This window comes from Diaphorina citri, unplaced genomic scaffold (assembly GCF_000475195.1).
Source record: "Diaphorina citri unplaced genomic scaffold, Diaci psyllid genome assembly version 1.1 scaffold1003, whole genome shotgun sequence".
NCBI classification, from domain to species: domain Eukaryota; kingdom Metazoa; phylum Arthropoda; class Insecta; order Hemiptera; family Psyllidae; genus Diaphorina; species Diaphorina citri.
In genome coordinates, this window is record NW_007378434.1 from 90,947 (window position 1) to 112,499 (window position 21,553).

Here is a 21,553-nt window from a genome sequence, read left to right on the forward strand (position 1 = left end):
ATACTGTGATATTAAGCATTTAATCCCCTCTTAAACAAAGAACAGTGTAAGTAAATTTTATATTAAAATATAAATACAATAATAAGGTATATTTTAAAGTCATGCACATTTTACATTTCAATGTAGGGTATAGTAATATTATGTCTAATTATCACAATACAAAATACATTGCTACAATGTACACATTTAACAATCTTAAAATATGTTAATAAATATGTAATAATTGAATAAAAATAAATTAAAAGTCATAACAGGAAATATACGAGAAAATAAGGCACATATTAAAAACATATAGGAAAAACATCTGAATGATTTTTTTTCTTTTTTTTTTAATGTGGGAGAATGACCTAATGGCCAAGTTCCCGACATTTGAAAACAACATATAAATAATTAAATTTTAAAATAAAAGGTCAATAAATAATTCTAATTACATAGCTACACTATATGGATACAGTTTTCTAGGGCCATCACATTGGTTGGAGTTAACATGCCACTGGCATTCACAATGGATTAAAAAAATACAATAACTATATCACATAGGACAAGTTCCAAAAGGCACACAGTCATGTTACGTAAAATAACATAAAAAAAGAGAGAAAAATAACATAAAAAAAATAGTATGTACCTACTTCGCTTCACTCGTTCGTTGTGAATCCGCAGATTCAAGCATAAAACCAAAGTTTTAACACTGTAGAGAATTGAACCCGGGACGTTTGGCACGGAAATAACTTCAATGATGTTTAGTGTGGAAGACACGGATTTCAAGATTTCAGACTGAACATTTATTGTGACAAATCATCTGGCCAAAACTACTACCAAACATGCTCTTTTTTTTTTCAAGATTTCAGACTGAACATTTATTGTGACAAATCATCTGGCCAAAACTACTACCAAACAGGTTCAATGTCTGCCCAGTGTGGATTTTATCCTGAATTGATAATGTTTGTTCTTAGAAAGGCTGGCTTTCTCATATCCTCTCTTCCTACTCTCTTTGATTTTGGGATGCTAAGACCTTAGCAGTTACAGTTCCTTCTATCAAAATTTCTGCCCAGTGTGGATTTTATCCTGAATTGATAATGTTTGTTCTCAGAAAGGCTGGCTTTCTCATATCCTCTCTTCCTACTCTCTTTGATTTTGGGATGATAAGACCTTAGCAGTTACAGTTCCCCCTATCAAACCTCTTAAAAAAAAAAAAAAATGTAGGTTACCTGCTGTAGAGTACACCATGCCGGGATAAATTCTAGCCAGTCGCAAGGCCTCTTTGCTTGATTTCAATGAAGAACCAATGGCTATTATCTTCTGAACACCTGGAATTCGGACAGATAAAAAACTGTAGGTACTGTAATTGAGAAGTATGGTAAAACATCAGTTATCACTGCTGCCAAGTTCCATTTTTTTTCTTTTTTTTTGTCTTGTTATAATCAAATCCATCTTGAATTTTTAGCAAGAGTTATTAAAACACTGTTGGCCCTAGAATCCTTCATAGGACATAGGCTCAGGACAGAGGACAGATGATAGGACCAGTAAATCACCCTTTGAATAGCCATAAGAATAATTTAATCTTCCTAACCCCATGCTTACCTGAATCTTTAGCTCTCTGAACAACTGACTCAAGGTCTCGTCCAAATTTTCTGTTTGTCAGATTGGCACCGACATCAATGAGAACATAATTGTCAAAACAGTTCGTAAGTTTGGTCAATTCATTGTTATTGTTACTACTGGAAGACTCGGACATGATTGTATGCCAACTGAAACATTGAAACAAAAATGTTGATGTAAGTCTGGTTAGTAGGTGACCACAATGGAGAACTTAAAATAGACCAGGACTGACCCAAGGTAAAATAAACATGCTAATGAATAGAAGTATCCTTAATGGAACACTGATCATAGCTCTGCCACTTGCAGAAAATCAAGAAATTGGGCTGAGTATTTTTTCTGTGAGGGTCAGAGATCCATGGTTGCTGTGGTGGTTGCACACTAGGTGCTAGGTCGATGGTTGGACTCGTTCGTTGTGAATCCGCAGATTCAAGCATAAAACCAAAGTTTCAACACTGTAGAGAATTGAACCCGGGACGTTTGGCACGGAAATTTTATTTATTTATTTATTTATTTATAACTTCAATGAATCAAAAACACCAGAATCACAATTCGGGATCCTAGCAGGATTGCATTTCAGGATAATGGATTCGATTCCCGTAAATAGAATAGAATATACCTTGTATAAGAGAGAAAAATAACATAAAAAAAAACTAATATGTACCTACTTCGCTTCACTCGTTCGTTCTGAATCCGCAGATTCAAGCATAAAACCAAAGTTTTAACACTGTAGAGAATTGAACCCGGGACGTTTGGCACGGAAATAACTTCAATGATGATGGTTGGGGCAAAGTTTATCTTATACAGTTTTCTGAATCACTACCTACTACCTACTTGAGAAATGATAGAGGTAGGTGGACCTACCTGTATATTTGTTATGTAAGTTAGACTGTGTCAGTACTCTCTTATGGGTTCAATCTAGAATGAGTACAAACTGGAGTAGGTATTGCTAGATACTTACCTAAAATTTGTGTTGCCAAAGGCGGGACAGTCCAGTCTGGTCCAAAGCCAGAATCACAATTCGGGATCCTAGCAGGATTGCATTTCAGGATAATGGATTCGATTCCCGTAAATAGAATAGAATATACCTTGTATAATCTTATACAGTTTTCTGAATCACTACCTACTTGAGAAATGATAGAGGTAGGTGGACCTACCTGTATATTTGTTATGTAAGTTAGACTGTGTCAGTACTCTCTTATGGGTTCAATCTAGAATGAGTACAAACTGGAGTAGGTATTGCTAGATACTTACCTAAAATTTGTGTTGCCAAAGGCGGGACAGTCCAGTCTGGTCCAAATAAATGAAAAAGGAAAGTTCAAACTTTACCCAAAAGTCCCAAGTTCCAAGTGTTCAGTGTTGAAGAAAAATTAACCCGTGAGTACACGCACATAGGGAAAAAATCTCACACGCTCGGCAAAAACGGTAGAACTTGTTCAATATTGGCCCTAACCTGAGGAAAGTTCAAACTTTACCCAAAAGTCCCAAGTTCCAAGTGTTGAAGAAAAATTAAAAAATTTGATTTATTATGGATTTATTTTTTTGATAAGAATTTGAAATTTGCGTCCTAATTGATATGAGAGAAATAGATGGGAAAAAACACGAAGGGATTTTTTACCACCAGAATCACAATTCGGGATCCTAGCAGGATTGCATTTCATGATAATGGATTCGATTCCCGTAAATAGAATAGAATATACCTTGTATATCCTGCCAGAAGGAGACTGAAAAGTCCCTTTATTCCCGCAGTTTAAAAATTTGATTTATTTTTTTGATAAGAATTTGAAATTTGCGTCCTAATTGATATGAGAGAAATAGATGGGAAAAAACACGAAGGGATTCCGCAGTCTAAATATGGCGTTTTCTGTAACAAAATACGAATTCTTTTGACAGCGCTAGGTCGCGACTATCCTAGACAGATAACGGTCGTTCCGGGAACGGCTGGAATTCTACTATCCTGCACTCCTCTTCTATTTCGGGACGATAACACCTCGTTAAAGTTCCCTCTATCAAACCTCTTCAAAATATTTGGACCGATTGCAATACTTTCTCATTACCAGTATGTATAGCATCGCTTCACTTTAGTAATGGAAAGTATTCGGACCGATTGCAATACTTTCTCATTACCAGTAAGTATAGCATCGCTTCACTTTAGTAATGGAAAGTATCGGAACGGCTGGAATTCTTTTATTCTGCAATCCTCTTCTATTTGAGGACAATAACACTTCGTTACAATTCCCTCTATCAGACCTCTTCAAAATATTTGGACCGATTGCAATACTTTCTCATTACCAGTATAGCATCGCTTCACTTTAGTAATGGAAAGAAAGTATTCGTCCTCCTCAATTTAAACGCATTTTGGACCAAAAAAGAAAAAGCGCCAGAGCGCCAAATTTTGAAATTTATCATTTATTTTTCAAGTTTTTTCCCCCGTGAGTTTCCACTGTTTTCAGGAGTCATTCTTTTCTATCCTGATTTTCCAGAAACAAATCCCTGTTTTGATACTTAGAATAGAATAGAATAGAATAGAATATAATTTATATATAGGACACGCTCTACACAAACATTTGAATACTAATAATGGCTGGTCCCATTGGTAAAATGATTCACCTTTCACATCGGTAAGTACCTAAGTGTATTTTTGGCAAACACCTATTAGAACTAGGTAGTGATCAAACCATAGAATTCACCCCTATAAAAGGACTTCTATTCTCACTTTATAGAGGGTAGGTTTCTCCTGGAGGAGCATGAAAAGATCTCTTTTTGGAATCCCTAGGTCTTGGAAGCTAAATTTGACTGAAAATCTATAGGCACCAAAAACTCTCATCCTGCTCATAGAGGTTGGGGGATTCATAAACCTGGGGACTGGGGTTCAAATCCCAAGAGCACCATAAAATAATCAGGTCTTGGAAGCTAAATTTGACAGAAAATCTATACCAAAAACTCTCATCCTGCTCATAGAGGTTGGGGGATTCATAAACCTGGGGACTGGGGTTCAAATCCCAAGAGCACCATAAAATAATTCAGATAGAGGAAGACCATTTGTAAGATTAAATCAAGTGATTAAGTCCATAGGTATAACACAATTTTCACATGAGCAAACCTCATTTTATTCCCATTGTACTCTTTATTTTCAGACTAAACTTCTGTCTCCACTCAGTTTTGACCAAGTCTACCTGTAATGTGTACAAATTTACCTCACACTGGTCTCAGCAGGCTGCCAGCATACATTTATCCACTGCAGTTTGGAAGAAAAGGAAAACCAAAGAAGACAGGGTAGGCCCGCAGTCTAAATATGGCGTTTTCTGTAACAAAATACGAATTCTTTTGACAGCGCTAGGTCGCGACTATCCCAGACAGATAACGGTCGTTCCCGGAACGGCTGGAATTCTACTATCCTGCACTCCTCTTCTATTTCGGGACGATAACACCTCGTTACAGTTCCCTCTATCAAACCTCTTCAAAATATTTGGACCGATTGCAATACTTTCTCATTACCAGTATAGCATCGCTTCACTCACTTTAGTTTGGTCAGTTCACAATATACGGGTTTTCCACCTCTCAAACATGATCAGTTCTTTTCACTGATGAACTGATGAACTGATTACACTCTATCGAAAGCTTTTTTTCTTCTTTTTTTTTTTAATGTCAGTTTTTAGTTAAATATTCAATCTTAATTTTTAATTATTGTCTTCTTATTTTTGTTCATCAAGCAGTGCATGTCTGAATTTTGATTATAAACTTGCCTTTGACAGCCTAGTTTGCTTTGAGATCAGTGCGTCTGCCCTGTAAGCGCCAGGTTGCGGTCGCGCCGATCGCGATTCCCGCGCGGGGTGAACTTTATCTTAAAACGAACAAGGGTCGTTCTCGGAACGGCTGGCTTTCTCCTTTCTTGCCTTTCTTTTTGTTCCGGGACGATAAGACCTCCGCTTTTACAGTTCCCGCTATCAAATCTCTTGAAGATATTTCCCCTGCGCGAACGACCTTACTATAGTAAAGGGTAAAGCACCTTATCGAAAAAAAAAACATTTCCTCCCCTTCCCCGCCTTTCGCCTCTAAAGCGTCGTCCTTTTCGTTCCAGGAACGGACTAAGAACATGCTTCTCGCACAGGGCATCACAGTGGAAGACCTAGGAGGTGACATACAGGCCGTCCCTATATCTGCCCTCACCGGAACTAATGTAGACAATCTAACGGAAGCCATAGTAGGCCTAACAAAATCCCGCGCTGTGAACAACAAACCATGGGTTGGGCAGGCTTGATGGATGATAATCGGTAAGGTACCTATTGCAGTTCACACAGAGTAATCCGGAGAATCATATGATATCAACATTATCAACCAAATGCAAAATCAACGGCAATAGCCTGTTGAATGTACCAATGAAGCAGTTGCAAATGGGTAAAAATTATAAATAAATGGTCGATTCCTATGTTAAAAGTTAGGAAAAATCCAAGTCTGAGGTCAAAACTCCGAAAAAATAACTGTAAAAGGTCGAAAATTCAAATTTTATTTTCCGTTCTAATGAAAGAGTTCAAAGATTTGTGACGTCAGACTTTACGCAGTTGTTTTTTTCGTCCGTTAGGTAGCGCCACTATGAAAGCGCGCTAGCGGAGGAGCAGAGAGAACTGCGCAGAAACGTATGCGCACAAACACATTAATGCGTTGCCTACGAGGGAGCTTTGCTCGGGACATTTGATGTGACGTCATCGCCTACAGGAGCGTATGCCGTGACGTCAAAGTTCACGATTTACCGGTATTTTTTAAATCGATTTATCTCGGGATCTAGAAGTCGTAGATTGTCGTAGAAGAAAAAGAAAAATTCCGTTGGTCCCCATTTTTCCTGCTCTATGACTTTGAAACATCACCCAAGTAAGCGCGACTGATATCCAAATCGCGTGCTACTGGCTTTTCCCGTACTCACTCAGACTGGGTGAGGTTAATGTAAGGAGGCGGGTAGCTTGTCACCGAATGGTAGGTGAATGAGAAAGTACCGCATGAAAAAAAATTAAAAATGTATTCAATTATGTTGTAGAAAATGATGAATAAGAAAAAAGACGTGATTTGAATACATAATTTGAATTAATTCATAGGTATATTTTATTTTGTACAATACAGTATAATCACAATATTTATCAGAAGGTAACCACTAGGCGGGGTTAATGTTTTTAGACTTTCTCTACCACCTAGCCCTTAGAGCTCCATAGTTATGTGGTCAACTTCTCAAATTAAATAAGGATAAAATTCTACGCCTCGACTGGGATTGAACCTGCGCTCTCCTGTTTACCAGGCGAGCGTCTTGACCATTGCAGGTTATCATTCCGAAATCGAAGAGAGAAGCAGAATGGGATAGGAGAAATCCAGCCATCCAAAGGAAAAAAAACTTATTTGTTACGGAAAAGTTTGGCTTGGGCGGGAATCGAATCCGTGACCTAACGCTTACAAGACAGGCGTGCTACCTTCCAAGATTACTAGACTGGCTCTTGATATTTCAAGAGCCGGGTCCACAAAGTGAGCTTAAACTCAGATTAAGCAATCTTTATTTATTTGCACTCTAAGCAACAAAGGCCTTGTGGACGCGGCCCTCAATCTTACACCCATATTTATGAACAAAATACTGGCTCTTAAGTTCGTGCTAAGCATAGTCTCAAGGCATTTGATTGGTCAATTTTGACTTGAGACTGATCTAAGAACGATCATTCTTGTTCATAAATACGAGTGTAAATCTATTGATACTATTTTTAGTGACCATGAGCCATTATTATTATTCCCAGTGACGTTGAAGTCAGGGGAGCAGGTGACATTTCTGGACACTCCAGGGCATGCTGCCTTTTCCAACTAAAACTTATTTGTTACGGAAAAGTTTGGCTTAGGCGGGAATCGAATCCGTGAGCTAGCGCTTACAAGACAGGCGTGCTACCCTCCAAGTTTACTAGACAGGCTCTTCATATTTCAAGAGCCGGGTCCACAAAGTGAGTTTAAACTCAGATCACTTAAGCAATCTTTATTTATTTGCACTCTAAGCAACAAAGGCCCTCACTTTGTGGACGCGGCCCTTCAATCTTAACCTCTTGATCTATTGCTACTATTTTTAGTGACCTTGAGCCATTATTATTATTCCCAGTGACGTTGAAGTCAGGGGAGCAGGTGACATTTCTGGACACTCCAGGATTTTTTTTTTTCTTTTCTTTTTTTTTCAAGTGGGCTAACCTTATCCATCCAACCTGTTACTTTCTTCTTACATTGTAATTACCTACCCTTTGGTTTCAGAAAAAAGAAAAGGAACTGAAAGCACTTGGTGTGGATTTCAAACCCAAAGAAAAGATCCACAGAAAAGTTGTCAATGTGTGGAGGAATATGACCTTGAAAGATTTGGCCAAAAGTATGGGTGTTGATTGTGGTAAGTCTAGTGGTAAAATTTTGTCCAAAAAATGGCACTTTTTGTAGCAAAACAACTGTGTTTGTGGCACTTTAAACACCACCCCAGAGCCAGTCATTCACAGTAATAACCCAGAACCCTAATCTAACCACTCTCTGGACTGATCCTATGGTGTAAAATTTTGTCCAAAAAAATTGCACTTTTTGTAGCAAAACAACTGTGTTCGTGGCACTTTAAACACCACCCCAGAGCCAGTCATTCACAGTAATAACCCAGAACCCTAATCTAACCACTCTCTGGACTGATCCTATGGCAGTGGCAAATTTCTTAGATCTAGAAACAGGATTGTGATACTGTCATGCTGATGTTGTTGGAAATGTTATAAACAACATTCACAGTTGGGGGGGAATGATTCTGGTAGAAAGTCTAGCTTGTTGAAATTTTCTGAATGAGTAATAAATGACATTTTTGGTTTGCCAACACTCACACTTAACTTGGTCCTATAACGAGTACCTATGTAAAAAAGTTTGAAAATCTCCTTTTGTTTGTGTCCAGTGGAAGCCAAGGTGTTAATAATAACCTTCAAATTAAATTGATCCCAAGGGCAAGGTGATGCCTAGGGAATGCTTTGTGTCCAATCGAAGCGAATGTGTTAATAATAACCTATGTTGTTTGTGTCCAGGGGAAGCCAACGTGTTGCAAATGTTCCTCATCACGGATGGTAAGAAGAAAGTGCCAGTAGCAGGGTGTCGAAGTCCTATAAAAAGTGTAAGTTGAAATTTTCTAACTGTCTCTTCTAATTATTTTCAGATCATCTGTACGAGGTGATGATGTACGTTGACAATTCAGTTAACTACGACAGGCCCAGTTCTGTCATCTATGATTTCCAAGTCATCATCGATATCATTCAGAAGTCTGGTATGAAGTACATGGTCATTAATCCAACCAATTCAGTAGCGGATGACAGCAATGGCAAGGATGTAGAGAGAAGGTACTTTGTACTTTTTAGCTTTAATAATTTGAAGCTGTCAAACTTTGACTTGCTGGGGTGGAGTGCTACCACACTCCTTAATTTAATATGAATTAAAAGAAAAAAAAATGAAAACTAGGTACTCCTAGGCTGACTTTAAGACTTTAACCTCTAAGGAGTTTAAAGTCTAATAGAATAAGCAATAAGATAGGAGAGGATGAAAATTGAGGATGGAAATAGAAAAGAAAATTCATAGAGAGGGAGGTTTTTGATGGAGCACTGATGTTAAACAACGCCTGTTGTTGGTGTCTGGATGGGTGACCATCAGGGGCAACAAGTAATAAGGTCCTATAAAAAGTGTAAGTTGAAATTTTCTGACTGTCTCTTCTAATTATTTTCAGATCATCTGTACGAGGTGATGATGTACGTTGACAATTCAGTTAACTACGACAGGCCCAGTTCTGTCATCTATGATTTCCAAGTCATCATCGATATCATTCAGAAGTCTGGTATGAAGTACATGGTCATTAATCCAACCAATTCAGTAGCAGATGACAGCAATGGCAAGGATGTAGAGAGAAGGTACTTTTTAGCTTTAATAATTTGAAGCTGTCAAACTTTGACTTGCTGGGGTGGAGTACTACCACACTCCTTAATTTAATATGAATTTTAAAAAAAGGGGGAAAAAAATGAAAACTACTCCTTGGCTGACTTTAAGACTTTAACCTCTAAGGAGTCTAAAGTCTAATAGAATAAGCAATAAGATAAGAGAGGATGAAAATTGAGGATGGAAATAGAAAAGAAAATTAATAGAGAGGAAGAGAGAGAGGAGGTAGAGAGAGAGAGGTTTTTGATGGAGCACTGATGTTAAACAACGCCTGTTGTTGGTGTCTGGATGGGTGACCATCAGGGGCAACAAGTAATAATTGTTGAATATGCTGTGCTTTTTTGTTGAATCAATAAAACTTACCTACCTTGTTTCTCTCTCCTTCTTCCCCTTAGGCCACCAGCGGATCCTAGTGTTCTCATGAAACGTCCCCCTGTGGTGACTATAATGGGCCATGTAGATCATGGTAAAACCACGCTCCTAGATACTCTGAGGAACACGAGTGTGGTCAAGTCAGAGTTTGGTGGCATTACCCAACACATTGGAGCTTTTGTTGGTAAGTTGTTTTTTTTCGATTTAGGTGCTTTAACACTCTTTGTATTAAAAAAGCAAATTATTATTAAAAAAAAAGATGTTTGTTAGAGGGACTGACAACAGAGGTCATAATACCTAGTTAGACTCTTGAGTGGAAGGTAACCGCGAGGTTAATGTTTTTAGGCTTCCTCTACCACCTAGCCCTTAGAGCTCCATAATTATGTGGTCAACTTCTCAAATTAAATAAGGATACAATTCTAAGCCTCGACTGGGATCGAACCTGCGCCCTCCTGTTTACCAGGCGAGCGTCTTGACCATTGCAGATTATCATCCCGAAATCGAAGAGAGAAGCAGAATGGGATAGGAGAAATCCAGCCATCCAAAGGGACAAAACTTATTTGTTACGGAAAAGTTTGGCTTGGGCGGGAATCGAATCCGTGACCTAACGCTTACAAGACAGGCGTGCTACCTTCCAAGATTACTAGACTGGCTCTTGATATTTCAAGAGCCGGGTCCACAAAGTGAGCTTAAACTCAGATTAAGCAATCTTTATTTATTTGCACTCTAAGCAACAAAGGCCTTGTGGACGCGGCCCTCAATCTTACACCCATATTTATGAACAAAATACTGGCTCTTAAGTTCGTGCTAAGCATAGTCTCAAGGCATTTGATTGGTCAATTTTGACTTGAGACTGATCTAAGAACGATCATTCTTGTTCATAAATACGAGTGATAGGAGAAATCCAGCCATCCAAAGGGACAAAACTTATTTGTTACGGAAAAGTTTGGCTTGGGCGGGAATCGAATCCGTGACCTAACGCTTACAAGACAGGCGTGCTACCTTCCAAGATTACTAGACTGGCTCTTGATATTTCAAGAGCCGGGTCCACAAAGTGAGCTTAAACTCGGATTAAGCAATCTTTATTTATTTGCACTCTAAGCAACAAAGGCCTTGTGGACGCGGCCCTCAATCTTACACCCATATTTATGAACAAAATACTGGCTCTTAAGTTCGTGCTAAGCATAGTCTCAAGGCATTTGATTGGTCAATTTTGACTTGAAACTGATCTAAGAACGATCATTCTTGTTCATAAATACGAGTATTAACCTCTTGATCTATTGCTAATATTTGACCTTGAGCCATTATTATTATTCCCAGTGACGTTGAAGTCAGGGGAGCAGGTGACATTTCTGGACACTCCAGGGCATGCTGCCTTTTCCAACATGAGATCTCGTGGTGCACACTGTACAGACATTGTGGTGTTGGTGGTGGCTGCAGATGATGGCGTTATGGAACAGACTGTGGAATCTATTCGGATGGCCAGAGAAGCAAAAGGTAGGAGAGATTTTTTTTATGTGTTATGTAGATGGAATGGAAATTATTATTTGAAAAGACCACATGCGTCTAATGTAGCAGTTGTTCCATTGCTACGAAATAAGAACGGCGGTGGAACACTCATCTTTTAAAACTAAAAAAAAAGTTTGAGTTTTGATAGAGGGAACTGTAACTGCTAAGGTCTTGTCGTCCCGAAAGCAAAGAAAAAAGACAAGATAGGAGAAAACCAGTCGTTCCGAGAACGAACCTTATCTGTTTCGAATAAAATCCGCCGCGGGCGGGAATCGAACCCGCGACCTAGTGCTTACAGGGCAGACTTGCTACCTTCCAAGCTAACTAGGCTGGCTAGACAAATTAAAGGAAAATCGTCGAGGTAAAAATTTATTCCTCACTTCGCTTGTTCAACAACTTCTTTTGATATGAGTTTTGCTTCTCTTTGCTTCTTTGTTCCAGTTCCAATCATCGTGGCAATAAACAAGATCGACAAACCGGCTGCTGATATAGTAAAATTAAAGGAAAATCGTCGAGGTAAAAATTTATCCCTCACTTCGCTTGTTCAACAACTTCTTTTAATATGAGTTTTGCTTCTCTTTGCTTCTTTGTTCCAGTTCCAATCATCGTGGCAATAAACAAGATCGACAAACCGGCTGCTGATATAGTAGGTAACCAAGCTGTTACAGCCTGTTCACACTATAGTATATGATTTTTCCCTTCAACATGATCAGTTTAATTCGCTGATAGCTGACACTATATCGAAAGCTTTCTTTAGTTAAAACGTCAGTTTTTAGTTCAATATCGAATCTTAATTCTCAATTGTCTTTTTACCGATTTTTCCCTTCAACATGATCAGTTTAATTCGCTCATAGCTGACACTATATCGAAAGCTTTCTTTAGTTAAAACGTCAGTTTTTAGTTCAATATCGAATCTTAATTCTCAATTGTCTTTTTACTTTTGTTCATGGTTTTGCACGTCTCGGTGGGTAGTGCGTCTGCTTTGTAAGCGCTGGGTCGCGCGTTTGATTCGGGCGAACTTTATCCTAAACGAATAAGGCTCGCTCTCGGAACGGCTGGCTTTCTCCTTCCTAATCCTTTTCTATTCCGGGACGATTAGACCTCCGCTTTTACAGTTCTCGCTATCAAATCTCTTGAAGATATTTCCCCTGCGCGAACGACCTTACTATTTCCTCCCCTTCCCTGCCCTTCACCTCTAAAGCGTCGTCCTTTTCGTTCCAGGAACGGACTAAGAACATGCTTCTCGCACAGGGCATCACCGTGGAAGACCTAGGAGGTGACATACAGGCCGTCCCTATATCTGCCCTCACCGGAACTAATGTAGACAATCTAACGGAAGCCATAGTAGTTCTCGGAACGGCTGGCTTTCTCCTTCCTAGTCCTTTTCTATTCCGGGACGATCAGACCTCCGCTTTTACAGTTCTCGCTATCAAATCTCTTGAAGATATTTCCCCTGCGCGAACGACCTTACTATCTCCTCCCCTTCCCTGCCCTTCACCTCTAAAGCGTCGTCCTTTTCGTTCCAGGAACGGACTAAGAACATGCTCCTCGCACAGGGCATCACAGTGGAAGACCTAGGAGGTGACATACAGGCCGTTCCTATATCTGCCCTCACCGGAACTAATGTAGACAATCTAACGGAAGCCATAGTAGCGCAGGCCGAAATTATGCATCTGAAGGCCGACTACGGAGGCCCCGTGGAGGCCATGATTGTCGAGTCCAAGTTCGATACCCATCGAGGGTAAGTTTTTTTTATGATTATGATTGAATTTTTATGATTATGATTGAATTTTATTTCGTAGCAATGAAACAACTGCTACATTAGACGCTTGTGGGCTGTGTCGTAGCATGCCCATCCCGTAGCATTATGCCTCTCATCAGATTTTAATTGTGTTAAGCATAAATGCTTGTCACAAATCCCGTTCCCTGGTTAATGCACTACGCTAAATTTCATGACTTTACTTAGACTCGAACCACCAACCTCCAGATCCGAAGTCCACCGCGCTAAGCACTACACCACTGAGGTTGGTATTTATTTTTTTTTTGCTATACTTACTTACTTAAGTGGAAAGATTCCTCTAAAGGATCTCATCAGATGGGCGAGAAGAGACACAATACTAGGAAGAGACGAGAAGAGTGGCAGAATTTTCTAAAAGGAGCTCTTCCACCCAGCACAGGGTTAGGCTATTCTAGTCTAGGTTTGAAAAATAGAAGAAATAAATATGAGGGCACGGTTAGCCCAGTGGTAACGCCTTCCACCCAACACAGGGTTAGGCTATTCTAGTCTAGGTTTGAAAAATAGAAGAAATAAATATGAGGGCACCGTTAGCCCAGTGATAACGCCCTTGCTTGCCATGCAGAAGGGTCCGCGTTCGAATCCCACCGTTGACAAAATTTTGCACTCATTTCGGTTGGGAATATGTTGACCCAGCACCTAAAAGGGAAGTATTGTGTCTCTTATCGCCCATCTGATGAAGGGAATACTACGGGGTGGACATGCTACGACACAGACCACACACTCTTGCAAGCCTTGGGTATAACCACCTACCTATAACTTGTCTTGTTTGCAGGAAGCTGGCCACAGCCCTGGTGCAGCGTGGTACACTTAAGAAGCTTGCTTGCCATGCAGAAGGTCCCGGATTCGAATCCCACCATCGACAAAATTTTGCACTCATTTCGGTTGGGAATATGTTGACCCAGCACCTAAAAGGGAAGTATTGTGTCTCTAATCGCCCATCTGATGACATACTACGGGATGGGCATGCTATGACACAGACCACACACTCTTATTTTTCAACCCTTGGGTATAACCACCTATAACTTGTCTTGTTTGCAGAAAGCATCCCGAAATCGTGGTGCAGCGCCTTGCTTGCCATGCAGAAGGTCCCGGGTTCGAATCCCACCATCGACAAAAATGTGCACTCATATTTCAGCTGCAAATATGTTGACCCAGCACCTAAATGGGAAGTATTGTGTCTCTTATCGCCCATCTGATGAAGGGCATACTACGGGGTGGACATGCTATGACACAGACCACACACTCTTGCAAGCCTTGGGTATAACCACCTACCTATAACTTGTCTTGTTTGCAGGAAGTTGGCCACAGCCCTGGTGCAGCGTGGTACACTTAAGAAAGGTGCCATCGTGGTGGCAGGTCAAGCCTGGGCCAAAGTCCGCTCTATGTTGTTTTGACGTGAAATCTGACGTCACAACTCTTCAAACTTTTTAATTAGAACGGTAATTAAAAATTGAATTTTCGACCTTTTAAAGTTACTTTTTCGGAGTTTTGACCTTAGATTGGGATTTTTCACAACTTTTTACTTTGGAATTGACCTTTTATGAATAATATTTTCCCAATTGCAACTCTTCCATTCTCCTCAGAAAAAGTTATCTTTAAGCCATCGGCGGTAGTGAGTTGAATACATCATCCATGAAGTTAAGCAACCTTACGCGTTGTTGCTATCTGGATGGGTGACCATTTGGACAATCGCGTTCTGCTGGCTTTTTCCGGCCCCACTTGGGCTGTGTGAGGTTAATGTGAGGAGGCGGGTAGCTTGTCGCCGAATACAGGGTGAAACCCCGTCACTAAAAACCTCAACGTGATATTAAATCCCTATCAAACGTTAAGTAGTCCCCGCGGGATATTTGTCTATTACTAAAAAAAAAACAAAAAAAAAACGAAAGTGCTTCCTTAAATAGTTTCTTCTCATGAACCATTGAAGTTAGATTTGTTGAGGCTGGTGTGTTTATGGATGGGCGCCCGACAAATTCAACATGTATCTAAGTAACTTTCTCAATCTTAATTTCAGGTAAGAAGCGACTGAGAAGGAAAGGTGTACAGAGAGAGAAGGAGTACAAAGATGACAGCGGAGAGCCCAGACTTAACATATTACTCAAAGGTAAGTCATTCGTGTTATAATAAAACCATAAGTATAGGTACTCTGTTATGAAATAAATGAAAAACACTTGACTTTTAGTTCTAGAAAAACCCTGATAAATACGGCCCTGGGTACCGTACAAAGGACTTCTGGTACTGTAAAGATATCGCTAGGCTTCAAAATTAACCCCTTCTGTCCCTCAGGTGACGTAGACGGATCAGTGGAGGCGCTACTGGACGTGTTCGACACCTACACGAGCGCCCTCTGTCGTCTGGACATTGTACACTACGGGGTAGGTCAGAATATACCTTCTTTATATTACCAGCATAGGACTGAAAAGTCCCTTTACCCCCACAGTCTAAGCATGTTCGTATATATTTGATTGGTAATAAATTACAAATAACATTTTAAAGAAAAATTAACCCCTTCTGTCCCTCAGGTGACGTCGACGGATCAGTGGAGGCGCTACTGGACGTGTTCGACACCTACACGAGAGTCTAAACATGGTCGTATATATTTGATTGGTAATAAATTACAAATAACATTTTAAAGAATTTAAAGAAAAATTAACCCCCTCTGTCCCTCAGGTGACGTCGACGGATCAGTGGAGGCGCTACTGGACGTGTTCGACACCTACACGAGCGCCCTCTGTCGTCTGGACATTGTACACTACGGGGTAGGTCAGGTATCCGCCACTGATGTAGAACTGGCCACCCTATTCAACGCCATCATATACACGTTCAATACAACACTGCATCCCGCGGCTAAAACCAGTGCGGAAGAGCTTGGGGTGACGGTGAAACAGTTCAATGTGATCTATAAACTAGTGGAGGATGTCAAGGAGGAAATTAATGCAATGCTCCCGCATACGTACGCTGAGGAAGTACTAGGTGAGATGCCTAACACTCCTATTTATGAAAATAATAAGGCCCGGTTTTTTCGAGCAGCTGATTTGAAAATCTCCTTTTGTTTGTGTCCAGTGGAAGCCAAGGTGTTAATAATAACCTTCAAATTAAATTGATCCCAAGGGCAAGGTGATGCCTAGGGAATGCTTTGTGTCCAATCGAAGCGAATGTGTTAATTACCTATGTCGTTTGTGTCCAGGGGAAGCCAACGTGTTGCAAATGTTCCTCATCACGGATGGTAAGAAGAAAGTGCCAGTAGCAGGGTGTCGATGTTCAGCTTTGTGTCCAATCGAAGCGAATGTGTTAATAATGACCCATGTTGTTTGTGTCCAGGGGAAGCCAACGTGTTGCAAATGTTCCTCATCACGGATGGTAAGAAGAAAGTGCCAGTAGCAGGGTGTCGATGTTCTAAAGGCGTCCTCAAGAAGAATGCCCTGTTTAAATTAGTGAGACGAAATGAAGTGCTCTTTGAAGGTAAACCTTTATTTTTTAATCTTTTCTTTAAGGTGTGTCTACACATAGTCGACGGCCGTCGATCGACGACATAGAACTATGTTGTCGAGGTAGTGTAAACGGTTCAGTCGATGTCGATCGGCAGTCGACTATGTGTGGACACACCTTTAGATTGTCTCTCTACTCTTTTTTTTGTCTTGCCTTTTCCCGTGTACAGACGGGGTCAGCGTTTTTCGTCAGCCTCTCCATCAGCCCTAGGGTGATTGCTTTGGGCTGATTTTTGGTTTGGCTACAAACATTGTACGAGTGGATGCCGTTTGCACTCAACCTTTGCTATTTCTTTAGCAAGAGGAATTTCAGGCTGGTATCCTCCCCCTCCAAATCCAAAGTCCACCGCGCTAGATGGATTGTGAGTTCGGAAGTTGTTGGTTCGATTCACTCTTGGGTCTTGACTCTTACCTGTGTATCTTTGAGTTTTGACTTGAGTAGTGCAAGTTCGCCGGATTTCTGGCACAAGTTCCATTCTGTTTCTTCTAGTCGGGATCTTAGAGTGTCTAGATCCAGATTAAGTTTCTTTGTCTCCTGGCTGGTCCGATCCGTTTCATCTCGCATTCGTATCCTCCCTGTTCAAAGTCCTCCAGCCAGACTAAGCTGGTCTACTCCCCGTTAAACGTTCCCCATCCAGACTAAGCTGGTCTACTCCCCGTTAAACGTTCCCCATCCAGACTAAGCTGGTCTACTCCCTGTTAAACGTCCCCCAGCCAGACAGCCATGCTTGTTAATTTGATATTTTGCTTTTTTCAATTGCTACTTATGTTGATTTAATTTTGTTCAGTAAAAGCAATCATATATAACCATGGCCATTTTGTGTGCACAGGTAAACTCGAGTCCATGAAACATCTGAAGGAAGAAGTGATATTTTTTTTTTTGCTGAATTGCCTTTAGGGATAAGCAATGGATTTTTAGTTTTCGACAATGTCTCAACTTTGGGTCGGAGTTGTGTGTGTGTGTATGTTTTCTTCTTCTTCTTTTTCTTCTACCTAAGCTAGGGAAACTTGTTAAATTTTGGACCGTTTCTGCCTTTTGAACTCTTATTAAGGTTATCATCCGCTTATGAAACCTTTCTTAAAGTTATCCACCTCAATTTAGGTTATATGAGCGCATAATATCTGCTTTCTGCTTTTGAACCTCTAAGTATTTAGCAAATTGTGAAATGTTTGCTTTTCCAGACGAATATATTTAAATTAGGCCCCGCATAATAATTGCGAAAAAGTTTTTCCATTAAAGCTTAAAATAACGGGAAATATCTCTTACCCCTGCCCCTAGTCGAAATGAATATTGCCTAAGGTGAAATAAAAGGAGTAGGATGTTTCTCATTTCCCCTAGGCTGACACAGTTTTGTACTCAAGTTTTTCCACATACACATCTAAATATAATTATGTTTACATACTTATACAGAGTGTTAAAAAAATCCTGGAATCCTTCAATATTTTTTGAATGGTGTGTCACAATCAGGCGGTTCCCGACCCTGGCTCAAGCCCAAATTTGGCAACTACTTTAAAAAAAAATCTGGTGTGAACATCACACGACTTTCCTTATCCTATTGAATGGTGCTTATTTGGGTGTTCTGTTGTAACATTTACAACCCAGACTTAACATATTACTCAAAGGTAAGTCATTTGTATAACACATACATATTGTTCCAGATAGAATAGAATAGAATATACCCTGCTTATGATGCCAGAATGAGACTGAAAAGTCCCTTTACTCCCGCAGTATAAACAAGGTCTTATGTATTTGGTACAGAAGAGGTGTAAATTTCTTATAATAAAAACCTTGCTTTTTTCTGGTACAGAACTTCTGGTACTCTGTAGAAATAGATCGATCGATGACTAATCAACGGTCATAGACTATGTGTGGATACACCTTTAGATTGTCTCTCTACCCCTCTTCTTCTTATTCTTTCCTTTTCTTCGGTGTTCAGATGGGGTCGGCGTTTTTCATCAGCCTCGCAATCAGCCCATAGAGTGATTGCTTTGGGCTGATTTTTGGTTTTGGCTTCAAAAGCTGTGCGCGAATATGTTCAGAGTTCATGCTTTTTTTAAGAGGTTTGATGGAGGGAATTGTAACTACTAAGGTCTCATCGTCCCGAAATCGAAGAAAGAAGGAAGACAGGATTAGGAGAAAGCCAGCCGTTCTGAGAACAAACATTAATCGTTCAGGATAAAGTCTGCCCCGGGTGGGAATCGAACCCGCAGCCTATCGCTTACAAGCCAGACGCGCTACCAACCAAGCTAACTAGGTTGACAAGGTCCCGGGTTAAGTGCCTGCCATTGACAAAAAAATTGACCCTAAAATTAACCCAGCACCTAATTGGGAAGTATTGTGTCTCTTCTCGCACATCTGATGAGAGACATACTACCTACGGGATGGGCATGCTACGACACAGACCTCTTAACCACTCGGCTAAATAGATAAATATTTTTACTCTCTTGTTCACAGGTAAACTCGAGTCCATGAAACATCTGAAGGAAGAAGTGACGAGTATAAAGAAAGAGCTGGAGTGCGGTCTTAGGCTGGAAGACCCTAGTATTGAGTTCGAGCCCGGAGATACCATAGTTTGTTTTGTCAAGAACAAAGTGCCCCAATTTACGGACTGGAACCCGCCTGGCTTTTGAACGGTGGGAGCTACCAGGGGTCGCGACTTTGAATCTTGATGGAGAATACTCTTAACTTAGTGGAACCCCCTGGGTTTTGAAAGGCATGGGTTACTAGAGGTCCTGATGGAGAATACTCTTAACTTAGTGGAACCCCCTGGGTTTTGAAAGGCATGGGTTACTAGAAGTCCTGGATTCGAATCCTGATTGAGAATACTCTTACCTTTTATTGGAACCCTCGGGGTTTTGAAAGACGTGAAAGGTCCTAGATTTGAATCCTGGTTACGGCCTCAACCAACCCAAGTGGTGTAGTAGCGCGGTGGATTTCGGATCTGGAGGTTGGCGGTTCGAGTCCAAGACGAATCATAAAATTTATCGAGGTGTACGAGCACTTAATCAATGCCTAACAAAATCCCGCGCTGTGAACGACAAACCATGGGTTTTTCCGTCCTCACTCAGACTGGGTGAGGTTAATGTAAGGAGGCGTTTATGTTGATTTAATTTTGTTCTTTCAAATAACCCGACATTTGCAAACAACTTTTGGTAAAATGACCTAGTAGTCAAATAAGCCGACATTTGCAAACAATTGTTCAGTAAAAGCAATCATATATAACCATGGCCATTTTGTGTGCACAGGTAAACTCGAGTCCATGAAACATCTGAAGGAAGAAGTGACGAGTATAAAGAAAGAGCTGGAGTGCGGACTTAGGCTGGAAGACCCTAGTATTGAGTTCGAGCCCGGAGATACCATTATTTGTTTTGTCAAGAACAAAGTGCCCCAATTTACGGACTGGAACCCGCCTGGCTTTTGAACGGTGGGAGCTACTAGGGGTCGTGACTTCGAATCCTGATGGAGAATACTCTTAACTTAGTGGAACCCCCTGGGTTTTGAAAGGCATGGGTTACTAGAGGTCCTGGATTCGAATACTGATTGAGAATACTCTTACCTTTTATTGGAATCCTCGGGGTTTTGAAAGACGTGAAAGGTCCTAGATTTGAATCCTGATTACGGCCTCAACCAACCCAAGTGGTGTAGTAGCGCGGTGGATTTCGGATCTGGAGGTTGGCGGTTCGAGTCCAAGATGAATCATAAAATTTATCGAGGCGTACGAGCAATTAATGCCTAACAAAATCCCGCGCTGTGAACGACAAACCATGGGTTTTTCCGTCCTCACTCAGACTGGGTGAGGTTAATGTAAGGAGGCGGGTAGCTTGTCGCCGAACGGTGGGTGAATGAGAAAGTACCGCATGAATAAAAATTAAAAATGTATTCAATTATGTTGTAGAAAATGATGAATAAGAAAAAGACGTGATTTGAATACATAATTTGAATTAATTCATAGGTATATTTTATTTTGTACAAAAGAACTGCGCAGAAACGTATGCGCACAAACACATTATTGCGTTGCCTACAAGGGAGCTTTGCTCGGGACATTTGATGTGACGTCATCGCCTACAGGAGCGTATGCCGTGACGTCAAACTTCACGATTTACCGGTATTTTTTAAATCGATTTATCGCGGGATCTAGAAGTCGTAGAAGAAAAAGAAAAATTCCGTTGGTCCTCATTGTTCCTGCTCTATGACTTTGAATTTGAAACATCACCCAAGTAAGCGCAACTGATCTATTCCAAATCGCGTGCTGCTGGCTTTTTCCGAACTCACTCAGGTTGGGTGAGGTTAATGTAAGGAGGTGGGTAGCTTGCCGCCGAATGGTGGGTGAATGAGAAAGTACCGCATGAATAAAAATTAAAAATGTATTCATTTATGTTGTAGAAAATGATGAATAAGAAAAAGACGTGATTTGAATACATAATTTGAATTAATTCATAGGTATATTTTATTTTGTACAATACAGTATAATCACAATATTTATCAGGCAAAAAGAACAAAAGCCAACCCAGTCAAGCCACAAAATAGAATACACCTTGTTTATACTGCCAGAATGAGACTGAAAAGGCCCTTCACTCCCACAGTCTAAGCAAAGTGTTCTTCGTGTTGACTTAACGTGAACTATTTGTACATTTCTCTGTACATCCTTCTGAGATAGGACTGAAAAGGCACTTTAGTCCCGGAGTCAAACGTGTTATTTTTGATCTATACCGCCAGAATGAGACTGAAAAAGCCCTTCACTCCCACAGTCTAAGCAAAGTGTTCTTCGTGTTGACTTAACTTGAACTATTTGTACATTTCTCTGTACATCCTTCTGAGATAGGACTGAAAAGGCACTTT

General features: G+C 40.4%; 2 protein-coding genes across 2 annotated transcripts in view; one reads left to right on the top strand and one right to left on the bottom strand.

Moving 5' to 3' along the window:
- Nucleotides 1–2,597, bottom strand: part of LOC103513656 (3'-5' ssDNA/RNA exonuclease TatD) — an 11,008-nt gene extending 8,411 nt beyond the window's left edge. Inside the window, exons 1-3 of the mRNA XM_008478501.3 lie at nt 2,558–2,597; nt 1,582–1,748; nt 1,209–1,307 (exon numbers count right to left, since the gene is read on the bottom strand). Of these exons, the coding sequence (XP_008476723.1) occupies nt 1,209–1,307; nt 1,582–1,735 (253 nt within the window). The 5' untranslated portion in view covers nt 1,736–1,748; nt 2,558–2,597. The remainder of the gene's footprint in view (nt 1–1,208; nt 1,308–1,581; nt 1,749–2,557) is intronic.
- Nucleotides 2,598–4,020: 1,423 nt separating this feature from the next.
- Nucleotides 4,021–21,207, top strand: LOC103513657 (translation initiation factor IF-2, mitochondrial). Its single transcript, XM_026826794.1, has 16 exons — nt 4,021–4,217; nt 4,734–4,872; nt 7,864–7,993; nt 8,783–8,980; nt 9,344–9,524; nt 9,945–10,105; nt 11,242–11,418; nt 11,872–11,921; nt 12,957–13,171; nt 14,523–14,617; nt 15,240–15,329; nt 15,896–16,198; nt 16,547–16,687; nt 19,169–19,792; nt 20,513–20,666; nt 21,155–21,207. Exons 1-14 carry the CDS (start codon nt 4,177–4,179, stop codon nt 19,342–19,344), a joined length of 2,097 nt encoding a protein of 698 aa, XP_026682595.1. The 5' UTR covers nt 4,021–4,176; the 3' UTR covers nt 19,345–19,792; nt 20,513–20,666; nt 21,155–21,207.
- Nucleotides 21,208–21,553: the final 346 nt, after the last annotated feature.